Below are 15,427 nucleotides of genomic sequence, written 5' to 3'. Positions count from 1 at the left end.
ATCTTCCCTAGGTGTTTTACTATTTAAGTGCTCCTCCAGGTCCCCCATCCATAGAATCATAGACCTGGCAACTGAAGTAGAGGCTATATTGGTCTTGATCAAAGCCACGGATGTCTCCCAGCCCATTTCAGGAGGTTACCCACCTTTCTGTCCATAGGGTCCGTTAGACTTAATGAGTCTTCAAAGGGTATAGATGTCTTCCTAGCCACTTTAGTGGCCGGCACATCTATCTTGAAGTCTCGTGGTATCACCAAACGTTTCTTCGCATCCTCCCATTACTCCAGGATCATAGCCCTGATATGGTCATCCACCAGGAACACCCATTGCTTCTGAGCTCTGAGACCCCTAAACAACTCATCCTGTCTGGACTGAGGTTTTGGAACCTCCTCCACCTGCATCGTGTTTCTGATTGCCTGAACTAGGTGATCGGTATCCTCAGAGGCAAATAAGTATCTCCTGCCCCTTTATGGAGTCTCCATCACTACTTTACCTGCTTCTTCCTGGTCTGAACCTGAAAACTGGGACTTCTCATCCAAGCTTACTTCCATTTCCCACTGGGGTCTCTTAGCTCTTGGACCTGGATTGAGAGGTTGTGACAGGGTGAGGCTAGATATAGAGGCTTGGACCTCTTCACGGATTAAAGACCTCATTCTCAGACAATAGGGACAGTTCTTCCCTCACAACTCTGGTGGTGCAGGTTTACCGAGCGCTCTGCCATATGTCTCTGGCAATTTTATATTGCATAAAGGGAATCGCTGGTCCTGATCGCTGGTGAGTCTGCCTGTTTGAGAGCTCACCAGCGATCATGTAGCGGCACACCAGCGATCCTGACCAGGTCGTATTGTTCTCGGGATCGCTGGTGCGTCGTTTAGTGTAATGGGACCCTAAGAGATGGCTCAGGGATAGGAAACAAAGAACACTTACCCTGCAGTCCTGGTCTTCTATGCCTGCTTCTTCCATAATGGACCTGTGCACGCCGTGTGCCCCAGAGACCCATGTAATGGCTTTATTACCTGTCTCAGCAAAACACTTCTGCATTCCATCTTGGAACACACACCGACCTCGTAACCTGGCACCTTCCTGACATCACCGGAAGAGCGACGGATCTCCTCTCGGCGCAACTTCCGGAAGAAGCAGCACCCTGCCGACCAGCATAGGAGCAGAGAGCCTTCCATTGGGAGGAAGCTGCTCAACCCAGGAGCTCCGCTCAACTGGTCTTTGTGGCTGAGCGACTCCCCAGCCTCGGGCCTCTTGACAGGGGGAAGAATTGGCTGTGCCGCACAATCCCCCTGAGCCCATCCGGTAAGCTCCTCGCATCTCTCGCCTCTTGTGCGTCCCTCCATGCAGGGACAGGAAAAAAACGCTGAGGGAGGCGAGTGGGGAGAAGCCTTTTAACCTCTCGTGTGCTTCCTGTCCCTGTATGGAGGAGGACGACCACCATGGTGTTGTCAGGAGGGACATCCCGAAAAAAAAAAAAAACACATTACTCCTCATGTACTTACATAGAACGTATTAAAGGTCATCTGAAACAATCTAAAAACACCAGTATATTGGGAAAATGTTGGTTTTAAAAATAAAAAACAAAGTCAAATCTAGTATTGACACAGTTTATTCAGGGGGACAATAGGGTGCATATGTCATGGAACTAAACACTTATATACACAATTCCAATAAAATGTAGTGACCGTGACATGAGTTCACTTAAAGCATAAAGTGGGAGCCAAAATATACAAAACATAACTAGTGTTAGGAAAACACTGGGTTGTCCCCCATTTCTATTTTACACGTAACTGGAAGGAATACTGATCTGAAAACGTCATAAGCAGGTTGCCAGGAGAGGGAAATGAAAATGATTAATACTTTCATGTTCTCCACTATACGGTTATTTGCAACCATTAAGAAATTACACAGGTATACAACACTAAATAAGAAAAATTGAAAGAAAAAAAAAAAAACCTATTGCACTCACATGTAAAAGGCTGTGCGGCCTCACATCAGGACACTGCACTGTTTTCTGTAGTAAACATTTACAACACATAAAACACAATATAAGTGCAGTGTAATAAGGAATAGGCACCTACGCATCGCTTTTAAACACAATGTCAAAGTTCGATAAGTCTTTCTTCATATATCTGTTATATCTGTAGTATGTACTGTTAAACTTGGGACTGCCAGGTTCCCGTGAGCGCAGGGAACAGGGAATCTCAGTGCATTAGGAGAGCCCACACCCTTAGCCTCGGCTCACTTAGTGTCCGGTAAGGTAGTCCTGTGTGGAGTCTGAAGCAAACGAATCAGCATCTTCATTATCGGAGTCATCGCTGCTGTCGTCGGCTGCTGGCTCACCAGTAAGTGCAATCCGTGCATAGTCATCAGTGTCTATTGACTTGCAGAAGTGAATGGCATATTTTAATTTCTCTTCAAGAACCTGCTTGCAAGAATATCTGGGAAGCTTCAGCAGGAAGAAACATGTGTAGGATTCTGGAAGAAAGTGATCTGGAGGATTGTACTTATCCAAGACCTGCATAGAAGAAATAAGAAAAATAGCTGAGCCTTTCTCAAGCCTTTAATAGGGAACATCTACATATAAATGTCAAAATGTCTTGTGAGAGCCATCCTGTTCCCTGAGAAACCATTTGTAGGTATAATGGGCCTTCTAAATCTTGCCTCCGACGTGCCAAATTTTATACATTTTTGCTTTTATGCAGCCTAAATAAGAAAAAAAAACAATGGGGTAGAAGAAAAAAAAGCACAAAGTAATTCAGCACTACTTTAACATCGCAACAATCTTTTAATTTTAAAAAATAAAAATAGCTTACAGACAGTCAGGTGGGGAAAGAATAGACCAGAACTTCACATTTATATCTTTGCAGTATTTACCCAAGTTTGAAATGCGTAGGTCTGTTCGTACCCAACCTGAGTCGGTCTGGAAGTTATTTTATGGGTTATGACACCAAAGATTTGTGCGATTTTAGAGAAGTGGTGGATTGGGCTGTAGATTTTTATTCTACTGAATTTTGATACCCTGCAGGTTCCTTGAATGTCCACAGAGCAGGAACAACCGGTGGAATTATTTGAAAGTGTCACAACTTTTGTATACTGATAAAAACCATGGAAGTTTTGCTCCCAGTGATTAGGATACAATGCACACAATATGCACATGACACAATGCCCTATCTTATGAGTCAGACAATCGCAGGTGGTCGCCATGACTAGACATAAGGTTCCAATTACATCTGCATTGTTTTTGCAATTGTGTTCATACGCAGGAAAAAGAAAAATAGCAGAAAAGCCAGTCCCTCTGTATGACATACATGAGCAACACCCATGAGTATAATGGGTTTAGTCTGCTTTCTGCTGTGATGTCTAGTGTTTCTGTCTGAACGTGAGATGGATGCTCAGAATGTATCCTCTATCATAGATGTGAACAAAGCCTTAAGGTGGCCATACACATTCGATAGCTTTCAGCAGACAACCGTCTGTCCCATACAGAGAAGAGCTTGTCGACCAGCCGCTTATCTCCAGGAGGACAATGTGATTAGCAATCGACATCTCTCCAGACCATCAGTCGGCCGCTGCCTCCATACAGATTAGACCATTTTTCTTACCCATCAATGTCATCCAGCTAGGCCGATCCTTTGTCTAAAACGCATGGGGACCTTTATTCTAAAATTTGGGATGGCACTCAAGGAGAGTGTTAGTGCAAATGAAACCTGACTTCATGATGATGGGCAATGTCAACTAATAAACTAATAATTTTTAAAGTTCTCAGTGGTATTGTCGCTTTCATGGTCCACCACAGAAATTTGCTTTCTGTGCCGCACATTCAGACACTATGAGAGAAACCAACAGACCCAGTGGAACACTGAAAAAAAAACAAAAAAAAAAAACAAAACAAAAAAAACCCACTGTACTAGGTACCTATATGGTAGAAATGACATTTTACCTGAATGACAAAGTCTCTGCCTCTGAAGTCTGCTATAGTTCGAGGAAGTCTGGTCCGGCCCCACACAAATCTGAGAAATAAGGAACGCTCAGTGTTGGAGAAGGATTCCATCACATCCCAAAACCACTGAATGAGAGAAGCTGTGGGTTCAATCCCTTTATACGTGGCAACAGATTTCAACAGATGAAGAGGGATATCAGGGCTGCCGCAGACCTGAAATAAAAAGGACAATACTGAAAAATTAACCATAGGCAGGCAAATCAGAGAAGGATTGAACAGAAATGCTAAATTCTCAAGGTACAATAGGATATTAGTCCAATTCATTTTAATCGCCCCTGCCAATATTTGATACAGTTCATCAAATCTATTAAAATTAACCGGGAGAAGATGGGAGCATGTGAACACTAAAGCACTAGGACATTAAAGAAAATACTCATATCGCACTCCATAGGGACTCAATTCAATTAATTGGATTTCTGAAGGAAGCAACCCAGGCTGGAAACCTACAAATGACTAGAAAGTGCTGGGATGTAATATGCGGAAAAGAATATCTAAAATAAATGTGTTACATCAAGAAAAAAAAATCAATTAGCCCCTTTGACTGAAAGATGGACTTTTGTAGTATGACTTCCACGATTAGCAAATTGCATTCTCTGCAGTTCTTCTGCTATACAAAGTAAAGCATAAGAAGGGTGATAGCAAAAAATCAAATTCCCTGAAGTTATGAATAAACTAAACACTACTGTACATGGGGACCTATAATACGTCTAGACTATGTATAGGGGGAGCCAGGCATTTTTCACTTCAAATGACTACTGTAAAGAATCTGCAACTGGAGACCACATAAAAGAGCTATATACATCACCATTCCCCAATATAGCACCCGACATGGATCCCAGACTAGTGGTACTCTTGTATCACCAAGGAAAATATTATTACTGTAAAAGAGCTATGCAAAATATCAACAGTACATTAAAAAAAACAAACCTTGAAAAGCTTGTCCGGGCATCTAACACCCTCTGTATCCACGGATCAGGTGTCATTAGCTCAGGCGCTACCCTATATGGAGGTTTAGCAGCATGGCTCAGTTCATTTCAGTATGTAGCGGCCGCTGCAGGGTACTGCAGAACAGCTCATCAGCTCTTTCAAACTATGAGCTCTCAGCAGCGGTCAAAGCTTAATAACAGCTGATCCAGGTGTCAGACTACACTGATCTGATAGGGATGACCTATCCCAAAAGAGATGTCATGATTATTAGATGCCCAGACAACCCCTAAATTATTTTCACATCCTACAGAAAACTATTTGGATGAACATACTCCTCTTGAGTAAGGTACTAGCAGGGAGAAAACATACAGAACGGAGACATACCATGGTTTCAAGTTCATAACCAGTAAACAGAGAAAGCAGGGGCACTGGGACCACGCGTGCCATCCCCTCACGCACTGCAGCTACTTGCTCATCAAACTCATGCAACCTGCAGAAAGAGAAATAAGCTTATTACATGCAGCAAAAAACGGGTTCATGTGTAATATGGCTCCATGGTGGAGCACGATTTGTCAGTCCATTACACCATTGATCCAGATAGTAACCCTATAAAGTCCTCTGGGCACTGGCAGATTGTGGGATAGGGTACATTTGACATGAAAGATGGGAAGGGTCTTCAGTGTGACTGTCCGCCAGAGGAACTGGGGAAGACAGACTAACAAGATAGTCCTATGGAGGCCAATATGGCTGACCACATTCACTGTCGGCTACTTTCTGTGCTAGTAACCAAAAAGGCAGGAGGTCCAGAGTACACACTGCAGTCATTTACTGGAGAGAATGGTTTAGGAGCATAGGGTTAAATTAAAAATGTATGTAATGTCCTAGTCTGGTAACTCGTATGCAGAACGGTAACGTTTCCTTTTATTTCTTGCGCCTAAATAACAAATATGTCCTAAGGTTGGAACAAATGATTTCTAAATGTTCCTACCTATATTGGAATGATACAAATCAATGCAGCTTTCATCCTTCGCTGCTAAGGGCAGGAGCTGTGTGTGACTGGTGCACTGGTTTACATAAGGCGATACATGGAAAGACATGAATCGTATTCCTCAGTCCCACTGCTCGCATCGCAGACTCTGATCAGACCTCATGGAGTTTAATATTAAACATTTCTTAGTTTTCACATCAAGAAAATCCCAGGGCTCAGTCTTCTGATAAAGGCCTGTTCGTGTTATTTTCACAAGGTAGGTAATGAATCGCTGCATTTTCCAGTAAAAGTATCTAGCAGAGCAGATTTCTAGCCCATCATTACTAAATAGAAGCACAGCAGATCACATCTTAATATGGTGCCAACTTCTCGGCCTGGCATGGTATTATGGGCCTGTACCTGGGAGGCCTCAGCATGCCAACCGTCAAGAAATGAGACATTTCTGTAGGCAATGTTTACTGGTCATAGTAGTGTTCAAAGAGATATAGAGGCATACATACATGTTCTATATGAAAACACTGATCAAGGCCTAGAAGGGTTCTGCATAACACCGTGACCAGAGCCAAAAGGACTGGCCATTAGGGTTGACGTCAATAACCTAGATGCAGACAGCATTAGTCCGCCAGGCAGCGTAGCGTGGGGAAGGGGCACAGGGACAATTGCCTTAGATGCAAAAATTCAAAAAGGTATTGCTAACACTGAGTGCACATGTCCTGGACTTCAGGCAGGTTACCCTAGCTCAAAGTGGTGACTGCCTGGCAATCTGAGGAATCCTGCCATAGGCTTCTTGACCCACCACTTTCCGTCTGTAGGCCTATAAGATGTCAGCACCCTGGCGTAAGCAGCATCATGAACTCACTGCATTGCATATTTCTGCAAAGTGAGGCAGAAAGATGTCATTATTCCTTTTGGAGGCATCATCATTACTTTTCAAAGGGACTATGAGGATGTTATAGGGGTTGTCTGGTCCAAATCGATAAGTCTGCAGTCACTCTGTGTGTGTGACTGCAGACTTATGAATCCCACCGGCACATGCACTGTGCACTACGAGGGTATGCACACATTATACATACTCCCAGCTGCTGACTATTGGGTGTGGCCTCGCTCCATACAAGCGCCCACTGCCAGGGAGTATGTATAACTCATACATAACCCTCAAATGCTGGCGCAGAAACCGGCGAATCCCCACAGCGCACAGTGCATGCACTGAGGGGATTCATAAGTCTGCAGTCACATAGACTTACCGATTTGGACCAGACAACCCCTTTAATGTGTTGTACTTTATAAGGGCGCACTCAGTGGGCATTATTCGTTTTAGGGGGACGTTGTTACTGGCTTTGGAGGCATGATATTTGCCTTGCCCTGGTTGCTAGCCACCCATGCCTCCGGTTCAAGCTTTGGTGCACAGACGTAGGTACTGTTCACAACTGTGCTGTCGCTCTTTTTTGAACTTCATTTTCCAGCCGACAGTAATAGTGCCTGAAGGACACCATTACCTTACAACAGGGTCTGTCACAATTCCACAATGTCCTGCATTTAGACAGCAAGAATTGCACTACATGCTGCACTAGTTTCTTCTTATAATCATTGCTTGATGGACAGAAATTCAATAATTGCCACTATATTTAGTGAATAAAAGATAACACTGCCTCTTTTAATCAGTCGGTGACATCAGAGGCTGGCCGCTAGATGTATTCTCAGCACACACTGCCCCCTGGCTGCAGCCCTGAATTATAACACAGTCCATGTAGAATGGCAGCACTAGCCACAGTTGATGCATATTTTGATACAAGTGATAGACCTTTCCCATTTCTAAAGTAACAGCTCTGTAATTTTCTGTATAAATAGCATTGTTAGGCTGCGTTCACACGCTCAGGATTTTTCGCGTTTTTTGCGGCGGTTTTTACCGCGCGATTTTGCTGCGAAAACGCAAAAATCCTGCATCGCATACAATCCTATGGGATTCCGCAATGCTGTGCTAATGCTGCGGATTTTCCAGCGGCGGAAAAATCTGCAGCATGCTCATTAATTTGCGGAATCGCGGCAATTCCGTCCACATAGGAATGCATTGTTCTGTTTACTTTCCGCATGTGGCTGTGCCCACCATACGAAAAGTAAGCAGAACATTTGCAGATGGTACCCACGGTCCGGAGGAGAGGAGACTGTCCTCGGGGCTGTGGGTACCATATCCCTGTAAAAAATAGAATTAAAATAAAAAATTTGGGTTATATTCACCTTCCGATGTCCCGCGCAGCATCCCCAGGCTTCAGCGATACACGTGGCAGGTCCCGTTACCAGTAATGCATTGCAATGACCTTTGCGGACGTCGCGTCGTGATGCTGTAGCGGTCTCGCGAGACCGCGATGTCATTAAAGGTCATTGCCGCAATGCATCAATGAGAACGGGACCTGCCGGATCATCGCGGAGGCCTGGGGACGCTTCGCAGGACGTCGGAAGGTGAATATAACCCGATTTTTTATCTTTTTAATTATTTTTAACATTAGATCTTTTTACTACTGATGCCGCATAGGCAGCCTCAATAGTAAAAAGTTGGTCACACTCGTCAAACACTATGTTTGACGAGTGTGACCAACCTGTCAATCAGTTCTCCAAGCAATGCTACAGATCACTTGGAAAACGCTAGCATTCTGCAAGTTAATTACGCTTGCAAATCGCTAGTTTTTCCGTGGGAAAATCAAAGGAATTTAAAATGCGATTTTCCCGTGGAATGGAATTCTCGCGGTAACTTCCGCGGGAATTCCGCTACGTGTGAACTTAGCCTAAGTCAAAATCAGAAGAGATGTGAACAAAATGCATTTTGATATCAAACTGTGATCAACACTATAAGTTCTCTGCACACTTTAAACATTAATGGGATCCAGTGACCTCCCAATACTTGAGGTACATGTAGAATAGTGGGAATCTGCAGGTATAGGTATAAATAAGGTTAGGTTGGTTTAGTGAAAGTACAGCTACAGAGCAAAACATGGATTTTTGTGATAAACTCACGGTAAAATCCTTTTCTCAAAGACGCTCATTGGGGACACAGGTACTGTGGTGTATGCTACCACCGCCTGGAGGCTGACACTAAGTGAAAAAAAGAGGTTAGCTCCTCCGCCGCCGTATACACCCTCGCCCGATTGCGGGCGGAAACCAGTTTAGTGCAAAAGCAGTAGGAGAACAACAAAAATCAGCCTTAATGCAGATAAGAATGTCTAGAAAAGAACCACCCTAATATCAACAAAAATGCGCATTAATTAAACAAACAAGAGCCAACTGGCTATCAGGGTGGGTGCTGTGTCCCCCAATGAGCGTCTCGGAGAAAAGGATTTTACGGTGAGTTTATCACAAAAATCCATGTTTCTCCTTCGCCCAGGTACTGTGGGACGTCCTAAAGCAGTACCTGGGTGGGAAGTTGACTCACCGATCCAAGCTACATGCACCTCGTGTCTAAAGGTGCGCCACCGCTGCTTGGAGAATCCTTCTACCCAGGCTCACATCCGCTGAAGCCTGAGTATGGATATTGTAATGTTTGGCAAACGTGTGCAGGCTGGACCAGTTTGCTGCCTTGCAAACCTGTTCTGTCGAGGCCTGGTGCCGAAGCGCCCAAGAGGCGCCCACTGCCCGAGTAGAGTGTGCTCTGATCCCTGCTAGAACCGGCGCACCCCTGATGTGGTAGGCCTCCTGAATAGCAGACGGATCCACCTGGTTATGGTCGATTTTGAAGCTGCGAGACCCTTCCCGCGTCCCTCGGGGAGCACAAACAGTGTGTCTGTCTGCCGAAAGGGCACCGTCCGTGACAAGTACCTCCTGAGGGCTCTTACCAGGTCCAATGTGTGAAGAGCCTTTTCCACGCGGTGTACCGGTGCTGGATAAAATGAAGGCAAGACAATATCCTCATCAATGTGAAATGAGGAAACGACCTTCGGCAGAAAGGGGGCAGCTGGTCTGAGGACCACCTTATCCTTGTAAAAGCTGAGAAACGGTGTTAGTCAGGACAGGGCCACCAGCTCAGAGACTCACCTGATGGAAGTTATGGCTACAAGGAATACCACTTTCCAGGAAAGGTACGACAAAGAAACATCTTGTAGCGGTTCAAATTGCGATTCCTGCAGAACACTAAGGACCAGGTTAAGGTCCCAGGCATCCAGGGGCGCCCTAAAAAGGGAGGTACCAAGTGGGAGACTCCCTGGATGAAAGTTTTTCACCTGCATATTGGTAGCAATTCTGCGCGGAAAAAGGACGGATAAAGCCGATATCTGTCTTCTAAGGGAGCTCGAGGCCAACCCTGAGTTTAGGCCAGACTGGAGAAAGGCCAAGATGTTGGGAATAGAGAATCTCAGTGGAGAATAACCGCGGTCTCGACACCAAGCAAAGAAAACCTTCCAAGTGTGATGGGAAATCCTCGCCGGGCGCTAACCACTGTAGCGACCACCTCGCACCCAAACTCCGCCTGGGTCAGAATCCAAGATTCAAGGGCCATGCAGTCAAACACAGGGCCCCTGAGCTCGGGTGGAAGATTGGGCTCAGGGACATTAGATCTGGGCGCTCTGGGAGTCACCAAGGAACGTCGGCGAGCAGCTGCACTAGGTCTGCGTACCATGCTCGACGAGGCCAGTCTGGGGCCAGCAGAATTGCTGGAACCCCTTCTGTTTTGATCTTCTTGATGACCCTCGGAAGTAGTGGCAGCGGGGGGAACAAGTATGGGAGGCAAAACTGGTTCCATGGCAGAACCAACGCATCCACGGCGACTGCCTGTGAGTCCCAGGACTGAGCGACAAACATGGGTAGCTTGGCGTTCACCTTGGAGGCCATCAGGTACACATCTGGTCTTCCCCACCGATGGCAAATCTGCTGAAAGACCTCGGGGTGCAGAGATCATTCTCTGGACGCAATACTCTGCCGGCTGAGGAAGTCCGCCGCCCAGTTTTCCACACCCGGGATGTGGACCGTCGATATCACCGAATGGTTCCTCTCAGCCCAGTGAAGAACTTGCCCTACCTCGCGCATGGTTGCTCTGCTGCAGGTGCCCCCTTGGTGATTTATGTAAGCCACTGCCATGGCATTGACCGTTTGAATCCGGACAGGGTGGCCTTCTAGAACGTGCTGAAAGTGTCGCAGAGCCAGCCAGACCGCTTGTATTTCCAACAAGTCGATTGGGAGGCGTGCCTCCTGTTGCGACCATTGTCCCTGGGTCGTGTGGTGGCTAAAAAACTGCTCCCCAGCCGAGGAGGCTGGCGTCGGTTGTGACTACTAACCACTGGTCTGGGGGAAAAGGCTTCCCCTGAAGCAGGGAAGAACTGGCTGTCCACCACTCGAGCGACTGCCTGACCTGAGAGGATAACCGGCACCGGTGATCGAGCGTGAATGGGTTCTTGTCCCAAGATGACAAGAGGGCGTGCTGCAGGGGGTGAAGTTGAAATTGGGCGAACAGAACCGCTTACATTGCTGCCACCATTTTTCCTAGTATCCTCATCCCGAAACGAATGGTGTGAGGGACTGGTTGGAGAAGTGTCCGGACTACTCCCTGCCAGAGCGCTAGGGCTTTGTCTCGAGAGAGAAATACCCCTAAGCGGGAAAGGGTATCCAGCGTGATGTAACACTCTCCTCGCATGCCCAAAAACGAAGGGGCCTTGACCAAGAGGTCGTCTAAGTATGGCAAGACGACTATGCCCCGAGAGTGCAAGATGGCCATGACGACTACCATGACTTTTGTGAACACCCTGGGGGCGGTGGCTAGCCCAAAGGGCAGCTCTGCAAACTGGAAATGTAGGCCATTGATGGCGAAGCATAGAAACCTCTGATGTGGAGGAAAAATGGGGATGTGCAGGTAGGCGTCCTGGATGTCGATAGGGGCCAAGTATTCTCCCTGCCTCATGGCCGATATAACTGAACGAAGAGACTCCATTCGAAAATGTCTGATCCTGATGAATTTGTTCAGGAGCTTCAGGTCCTAAACAGGCCTGACGGTCCTGTCCTTTTTGGAGACCGCGAATAGGTTGGAACAGAAGCCCTGAGCCCTCTCGTGCTCTGGCACGGGAATAATGACTCCGCTGTGCTGGAGTGACTCGATGGCTCCTAGCAACGCCCTTGCCCGGGTCTCCCCTTTGGGAAGACGGGAAAGAATCATTTGGGGGGGTACCTGACAAACTATCTTGTACCCTGAGGACACCAGCTTTGTCACCCATGAGTCGTGTGCTACGGCGACCCAGACGTGGCGAAACCAAAGTAGGTGGCCGCCTACTTTGCTGATGTCGCCTAAAAAAATGCTTCGAGTCATTTGGCTGGGGATCTTTGGGACCTGGTTCCCCTTGATCTGGGATGGCGAGCACGCATCCTCCCCAACGGGTTGGCTCTATATGAGACCTGTCGCTCCCTATCCTGGTTGGAGCAACCTGGAGCGTCGGAGCTGCCTGCTGTAGTCCACCTGGGGTTGCGAAAGGCCTGAAACTGTGTCTGAAACTGGTGGTGAAACGGTGGCTTGACCCTTTGTTGAGAGAGAAAATTACTCTTTCCCCCTGTGGCATCAGAGATGAGCTGGTCTAATCTTTCTCTGAATAGGCGGCCGCACTGATAAGGCAGGGACGTCAAGGACTTCTTGTCCTTAACCATAGAGCTCTTCTAATAGAAATTACGTTTGCGACCGCAAGCGCCGCGCAATTGGCCGCATCCAAAGAAGCATTGATTAAGTAGTCCCCAGCCAAAGCGATCTGACTCGCGATCTTTGATACCTCCGCAGGTAGGCCCCTATCCTGCAAGGCTCTGTTCAATGATTCTGACCAAGAAATCATGGCCTTGGCTGCCCACGTTGCCGCGAACGAGGGAGAGAGTGCTGATCCTGATGCTTCAAACACTGAGCGAGCCAAGCTCTCTATGAGACGATCAGTGGGATCCTTAATAGAAGAACCACTAGGTACAGATAACAGGGTTTTAGAGTCCAAGCATGAGACAGGCGGAACCCCCGTTGGGGATTCCATCCACTTCTTACAGATATCCGGGTCAAACTGATATCTCGCCTCGAGTGCCTTCTGGCCCGAAAAATGCCTGTCTGGCCGTTCCCTGTGTCGTTGCACTATGTCCTCGAACTCTGGGTGAGTGCAAAATACTCTATGTGGCTGCTTAGCCCACTTAAAAGACACCTTATGGCCTGAAGCCAGGGTGGAATCATCCTCAATCCCCAGCGTCTGATTGACAGCTTCGATAAGGCTGTCCACATTTTTTCGACACCCCGGGGTATCTAGGTCCAGGGGTTCGTCCGAGTCATAATCTGAGCTTTACCCGCTGTCGACTACTGGTGGAGAGCGAGACGCAGAACTCACGGATGCCGAGGCACCGGATGGGCCGGGAGACGCCATGTGGGTTCGCTTCCCCCGCGTCTGCCTGGAATGAGAGCGGCCCCTGCAGCCGGAGGCTCTTGTGAGGTGGAGGACCCCGCCAAGAGAGGCGAGCCGCTACCCCTGCCCCTATCTGGGGCGCGAAGGGACTATCGCCTTTGTAGGCGATGCCATAGACTGCGACAGTGATAGGGCCCATTCCGGGGGACTTGGAACACTGGGCTCGGTCGCCGGGGAGGGCTCCTGGGGGCGTTCGGAATCGCAGGCTTCACATAATTGTTTGCTCTGCACCCGCGGAAAAGCGGCCCAACAGGAGGTGCATGCAGCATATAGGAATGTGTGCGTCTTCACTTTTCCGGGAATATTGTATCTGCCCGGCCTCAATACTGCCCTGCTGGGGGGGGGGGGGGGCACCCCTCGATTACACGTAGCGTGGCTCAGGGGTTGGGGTGCAGCACTTACCCCAGTCCTGTGTCCCCACGTGTCCTGGACGCGCCGAGCGCTGCTCCTCTGAAAGACGCGCGCGCCTCAGCTGCGGGCGGGCCGTCGGAAGAAGCGTCCAGCTGGTACTTCCGGATGCGGCCTAGCCCTGCTCCGAAGCCGGGGGCTCAATTTATTCGGCGCCCTCCCAGGTCACGGGGGGCGGGACGCCGGAAGTGACGCAAAGGCGCGGGCTGGATTTTAAGTGCCTGCCCGCGACGGGGGTGGGGGGGACATGGCCTTGAGGAAGCGTGGCCGGACTCGCCGCCATGCGTGCCAGGAGGGGAGGGGACTGCCTTCGCAGTATGGAGGCTGAGGGCTCCAGCCCTGTGGAGGCTGCTGCAGGAGCCCTCACAGGCTATCCCCTCCGTGACAACGCTTCCAGAACAGGTAGAGGGGAGGGGAGCCACATCCAGGACGGTGCAGGGACCCTGGCTCCATCGTTCCTTACCCGGGATGAGGAGAGGGACCGTCCGCCGCCTTGCAGCACTGCAGTTTAGCAATGATGAAGCAGTGGGGGGCCGCACAGACTATGCTTGTGCCTCTGTACAGCCCATGGTTTCAATACCCAGGGGTGGTCAGGGCTAAGTCTGGCATCGTGTCCCACGTTGCGGGAGAGAATACGTGGAGGCGAAACTCGCACATGCTCGCCCGTTGATGGTTTGGGGAAATCGGACCCTTTCAATAGGGTCCGTTGCCTATGTCTTATCTTCATGGAAGGAAAAAAATAAAGTCTGGGAAAAAATACCAGATATGTCCCACGTTGCGGGAGAGGATACGTGGAGGCGACACTCACACGTGCTCACCCGTTGTTGGTTTGGGGAGATCGGACCCTTTCAATAGGGTCCGTCGCCCCTGTCTCATCTTCATAGAAAAAGGGAAAGGAAAAAAAAAAAAAAAAGAAGTCTGGAGAAAAAACAGACGTGTGTGCCTCCAACGGACACTAAGCATGAACTGGTTTCTGTCCGCAATTGGGGAGAGGGTGTATACGGCGGCGGGGGAGCTAACCTCTTTTTTTCACTTAGTGTCAGCCTCCAGGGGGCAGTAGTATACAACACAGTACCTGTGTCCCCCAATGAGGCGAAGGAGAAAACACTGTTCTATTCCCTCTGCAGCCACGTGCTTCCTTCATCAGGGTGGTGCAGGGAGCAGTTACAGTCACTGCTTACTACACAGCGAGCGCAGCTGTAATCAGTCCCCTGTATGCCGACAGTCTTCTTCACAATAAGGTCCATACAGAGCAAGCTGTTCATCAATGTGTCAGCAGAGATGTCTGCGCACTCACTGTAGTAGACAGGGACTGTAACAGCCACTGCCTCGATGACTGGAAGTGAGCAGCGCAGGGAGAATAAAACTTCACTTTTTCCCTGTAGCCACTCTTCCAGTAAACCAGCCTAACATGCTTAAAGGGAATTTGTCACCCTTTTTTTCGACTATTAGCTGCCGGCACCGACATCAGGGGCTTATCTACAGCACTCTGTAATGCTGTAGATAAGCCCCGATGTAACCTGAAAGATAAGAAAAACATGTTAGATTATACTCACCTGGGGGGGGCATTCCAGTCCGATGGGTGTTGTGGTCCAGTCCAGCGCCTCCCATCTTTATATGAGGCCGTCCTCTTTCCTTCCTGTCGTGGCTCCGGCGCACTGCTCTGACCTGTTGAGGGCAGAGCAGAATACTGCAGTGCGCAGGCGC

At 48.4% G+C, this 15,427-nt stretch overlaps 1 protein-coding gene across 9 annotated transcripts in view; it reads right to left on the bottom strand.

The window, feature by feature from the left end:
• Positions 1-1,593: 1,593 nt before the first annotated feature.
• The window catches only part of HERC2 (HECT and RLD domain containing E3 ubiquitin protein ligase 2), a 364,746-nt gene continuing 350,912 nt past the window's right edge, over positions 1,594-15,427 (bottom strand). For all 9 annotated transcript variants that reach the window (XM_073541474.1, XM_073541475.1, XM_073541476.1 and 6 more), the window contains 3 exons: positions 5,315-5,420; positions 3,944-4,156; positions 1,594-2,518 (listed from right to left, as the gene is read on the bottom strand). In XM_073541474.1, the coding sequence (XP_073397575.1) occupies positions 2,246-2,518; positions 3,944-4,156; positions 5,315-5,420 (592 nt within the window). In that variant the 3' untranslated portion in view covers positions 1,594-2,245. The remainder of the gene's footprint in view (positions 2,519-3,943; positions 4,157-5,314; positions 5,421-15,427) is intronic.

This window comes from Dendrobates tinctorius, unplaced genomic scaffold (assembly GCF_039654945.1).
Source record: "Dendrobates tinctorius isolate UK_male_01 unplaced genomic scaffold, ASM3965494v1 ptg000121l, whole genome shotgun sequence".
Taxonomy (NCBI): Eukaryota; Metazoa; Chordata; class Amphibia; order Anura; family Dendrobatidae; genus Dendrobates; species Dendrobates tinctorius.
The sequence above is the reverse complement of the archived record's forward strand: the minus strand, read 5'-3'. Positions and strand labels throughout refer to the sequence as shown.